The sequence below is a fragment of the Montipora capricornis genome, chromosome 12 (assembly GCF_036669925.1).
Source record: "Montipora capricornis isolate CH-2021 chromosome 12, ASM3666992v2, whole genome shotgun sequence".
Classification (NCBI taxonomy): Eukaryota; Metazoa; Cnidaria; class Anthozoa; order Scleractinia; family Acroporidae; genus Montipora; species Montipora capricornis.
In genome coordinates this window covers 25410351-25415086 of record NC_090894.1, presented here as the reverse complement: position 1 = coordinate 25415086, position 4736 = coordinate 25410351, and the positions used below count along the sequence as shown (strand labels likewise).

The 4736-nt window shown below is 39.1% G+C and overlaps 1 protein-coding gene across 1 annotated transcript in view; it reads right to left on the bottom strand.

The window, feature by feature from the left end:
- Positions 1-1310: 1310 nt before the first annotated feature.
- The window catches only part of LOC138027175 (DNA repair protein RAD51 homolog 2-like), a 13579-nt gene continuing 10153 nt past the window's right edge, over positions 1311-4736 (bottom strand). Inside the window, exons 8-10 of the mRNA XM_068874709.1 lie at positions 4711-4736; positions 3274-3373; positions 1311-1576 (exon numbers count right to left, since the gene is read on the bottom strand). The exon at positions 4711-4736 is cut by the window's right edge and continues 196 nt beyond it. Of these exons, the coding sequence (XP_068730810.1) occupies positions 1524-1576; positions 3274-3373; positions 4711-4736 (179 nt within the window). The 3' untranslated portion in view covers positions 1311-1523. The remainder of the gene's footprint in view (positions 1577-3273; positions 3374-4710) is intronic.

The window sequence follows — 4736 nt, the reverse complement described above, 5'->3', positions numbered from 1 at the left end:
AACGACGTGAAATCACCAAATTTGACGTTTTGACGACAACGCGAGAATGCAACAGAGAGTCTTTCATTGTCTATTTTTACTCTGAAACCGCTCGAACCAATTTAATTTTAGCATACTTCGCCAACAATGGAGGACGTGAACGAGATGGAAGAATTGCGAAAGACTTTTGTATTTTCAGGTGACGTTTTTGTCGACGTCGCCGTCGTACATCTTAAGGTGATTCCCGGGTAAAAGAACCCGTCATAGATTTCCGATGAAACTTGGTATGATGACATTATAGTACAAGGAGATGTTAAAAAGGTAATAAAAAGAGGGGGTCACCGTGCTTGTTTTCATGCCACGATGCTGACAAATATGGTTATTTAGGTGACTTTTGGTTATCTCAGTGCACAACAAACAAGATCGATTATTTTTCAATGCGGCGTGCTATATCACACAGAGTTCGACTTTCTTTGATTGCTTATTCATCTACGTCCCAGAAAAAATGGCTTGAAATACCCTGCATTATTAATTGATATTTTTATCCTTTAAAAGAAACATAATTTGGCCTTGCTCTGCTGGGCCCGTTTCGTCTCTATCTGTAGCATTTATTTCATTTGCCAAAAAAGTAGCTATAGATTTCTGCCAAATTTTTTCTCAGTTATTGCGGATATTGTTCTCATTGAATTTATAAAATAAAAAGTGGGGGTCACCGTGCTCGTTTAAGAGAAAAGGAGCTTTTATCTCGCTATCGAGCTTAGTTTGAGGGAAATCCCTTATGTTTTGTACGCGCGCGCGCGCTCGTGTGCGCGTGCTGATGACGCAAAAATCGTGCGCAGTAGGAATGCGCAATGCAAAACCAGGGAATCACCTTAAGGTCCCTGGTGTTTTTTCCACGTAACACTGTTTTCGAAGGAGGGGGGGAGGGGGCGGAGGGAGCCATAATATTTAGAGTTACTCTATGCAACAAGAGTTATTTAAACGTGGACAAGGAATTTTAACTCTCTCATCAATGTCAACCGTTCTTGCTATACAGGTCAGGGTGACCCAGCAGCCGATTTAAATGATAAAACAGGAGACTGGTTATGGCATTCTTTCAAAAGAATGAAGTCAGTATCACGTTTCGAGGTCAAACAAAACCGAATACCGTGACGTAGCTCTTGGTAGACCCGTTGGAAATAAACAAGAACATGATACAAGAGTTATCAATCACTATAACAACAAACAAAACTGCAAACTGCACGCTTTTTTGCTACTGAGAATGACTTTCAAGGAAAGTGGAATTTACGAATATCTAAGAGCATATGAATTCCAAAGAAGTGGAGATTGAATTATATTGGTCCACGAAAATGTGAAACTTGATTTCTACTCCATAAAGCAACACTTTCTAATGATGACAGTTGCATTTTGATGTACACTTTCCCTAACTCTTAAGGGTTTCTCTTTCCGGTCGTAAATAAATCTCAGCGATTCAATGTCAGTGACCACATGAACACACAGGCTTTTCGTTTCCGGTTAGCCTTCAGTACAAGTTTACGCCCTTGTCAAAAAGCTGAACGAACTTGAATGCTTTGTAGGGAAGGGTTTGCACCACGTTCTGCAAACAAATAAATTAACAAAAAAATGAATAAACAATTTAAAAGAAAGGTAAGGTAAAACTTTATTTATCCGCGGTAAATTCATCAGCATTACGGTAAGCTTAAAAAGTAAACCTAACTAGACCTAATATTAATTAAAATATAAATTCCATCTTATGATTTTGTAATAAAATTAAAACGCTACTAGAAAGCTGTTTTCCATGAATGCCGCGCCTAAAGTACAGATTATTAGTTTGTTGAATTGATAAAGGAAATCAGCCAGCCTCAGGTTAGGAGGCAGGCAGTTTCAAAGAACAGCGCCGCTATAACTAAAGCTGTTCTTATAATAATTCGTGCGTGGTAAGGGGACGTTAATTTATTTGCCGAGCCCCTCAAATTGAAGTTAGTATTACGACTTGTGAATTTTGAGCAAAGATAATTAGGTGCAAGTCTATGTAGAGACTTGTAAACCATTGGTGCTTTTTTAATTTGTCTCCGGAAAACTAGATTCTTCCATCCTAAATAGTAAAACGTAAGAAAGATAGGAAGCAAGAAAAAAGAAAGAAAGAATGCCTGAATGAATGAAAGACAGTCGACAGACAGACATAACAAGCGATATATTGCGCAAAATTTGGGCGAACACAATTTCCAGGACTGAGAAAGTTGAAGGCTGAGAAGAAGGAGAAGACTTTATTTAAAGAGCAGGGCACGGCCTCCAAAGGTGGAAATAAGCCACATGGCGATTGAGTTTGATACGGGAGAAAACCGTAGGACACCGTAATTTATGAAGAAAAAATTCTCGACACAAGGAGATTCATAGTCACAATATGTGCCAAGGTGTCTCCTCCATGTGTTACTTTTCAGTTAGGCTGGTTAAGCTTATGATTAGAGGGTCACTTTGTGATGCCTAAACCAAGCAACGTGAATTCATTAGGTATAGTAGCTGTACTTGGCAACCCCAGGGACCAATCACCTGGCAATTCAACTTCAGGCAAGAACAAGGCCTTGAAATCTAGCCAGCAAGTGCTCTCATCTCTTCTTCCTGCATGCAGACAACAAGGGGTATTTCCGGTTGGTCACCCATTTAGGTATGAAAGAGCTCAGGGATGCGACGTTTTTGAGGCGCGTACGGTAACCGGAAGAGGACATTTCGCACGCCAGGACAGCAGTGTCTTCCACATTTTTAAACTAATCATCGTCTCTAATGGAGAAATCACACCAACACCCAAAACAGAACTTCACCTCGGTGGACAGAGGGGTACCCGCGTGTTGAAACACTTGACGTTATTTCTTTCAATGCAATTTACGCACTTTGGCACTAGAGAGATTCATCATCGCGTTTACGACAAACGTTGCACTGCAATTTGCGTTTTGCCAAATATGGAAGACAGTTTTTTCATATTCGCTCATTCTTGCCTTTTAATTACTTTTATCGAAGAACTCTTCAAACAAGACAGACGAGTTAGAGAAAGAAAATCTTCATTCTTTTCTGACAGGTAGTAGCTTCCCGCTTCCCGCTTCGTGTTTCACGTAAGCGCGATGGTAAATCTCTCTAGTTTTAATGACGTAGCGCGCACAAATTGATTGGCTTTTTTACACGCGCACGCAATTGATCAGTTTAAAAATGATGGCACAATGTATTTTGCTACAACGGGAAACAAAGGGAAGATTTTCAGTTTTGCTCAACAGCTGACATGTTTTTCTGTCGTTCACTCACCTTCACGTAAAGTATTTTGACGCTCCAGAACTATTCCTTTGGCTTGAATTGTGTAGACAAAAGAAGCAAATGGCGCTATCGGCGATTTGGAAATCAAAATCTGTTTCAACAAATTGAAGAGGTTTTCAATGAAGATGCGTTGAAGATTCGTTTTCTTTCAAGAATCACGAACTGACGAAGACGATCAACTGAGCCAATCAGAACGCAGAGCAAAGACATGTAGCCGGCGCAAAGCGCGGGAAAACACGAGTGAGTTAATCACAATAGGCTACTTTCGAATTTGGCGCGAGGTGACAGTGATTTTAGAATATATGAATACATGAAACAAAACCACTTTATCCGCCTCTTGCAGGATATAACTTGGCTTAGCCATCATGACATATGAACTATTATACCATGCTCTACAAATATCAGTAACTGTACGCATCAGTTATGTTGTTTTAACAAAATAAAGTAGGAAAGATTTTAATAAAACAATTATTCCACTCGCGCTTGTTATATATGAGGTGATTATAACCTACTCGACGTTACGCGCCTCGTTGGCTATCTGTCATCTCATATCCAACGAACGCTTGTGGAATAGTTGTAAATTATAACATAGCGTTACGTGCTGGTCCAATCCAAATGCTATTAGAGTGGTTTTCAATTGAGTGTCGAAAGTAATTAGCGAATTGTTTTGGTTTATGATTACTTCACTCAGTGATTGGTTCAAAGTTCTCGCGCCAATTTTTCAACCAATCAGGAGTTAAACCAAAACGAATCGTGGCTTGCACGTGAACATTTTCCCGTGCTTTGTGTCGGCTACGTGTAATTACTTCGAGTTTTGATTGGTTCACTGGATTGTCTCCGTCCTTTTTGATTGGCCAAAGTAATTACTTTGGGTTTGGTTTTACGACACTCAATTGAAACTCGCTCTAATTAATTGGTGTATTTCTCTTTTTTAACAACTAGATCAGTGGATAATGCAATTCTATAACCCGAATTTCAAATAAACATTTCTGTCATTCAGTATGACGCAGTACTAATGATAAATTTCAAATACGTTTAATCGGAATAGAGCCAAATATAGGGATTTACTCTCTTACCTCATATCTCTTGGTACAAGGGATGTAAAAAAAGTTGTGGAAATTGATCACGCATTTAGTCGAGTCTAATTCCGGCAAAAACTTTTAAAACTTCACGAGTATCTTTTTATCAGAATTGGACGTGAAGATAGTGCAATTTTGTGTTTGTCATAAACTCAAATAAATTTTCTCGATTGATCCTCCAGGAAAGATTTTTGTCTTTAAAATGCATCCAGCCCACTCTCAGCCCACGTGGATGTCATACTAATTTAATTGGAACCCTATAGGGTACAATTTGGGACCAAATAGTAATTCTCTGGTCCAATCGCAATTGTGTAATTTTGTTGAGTGTACTATAAATATTGAACTTTACCTGACGAAACGTTTCGTCCAAATACT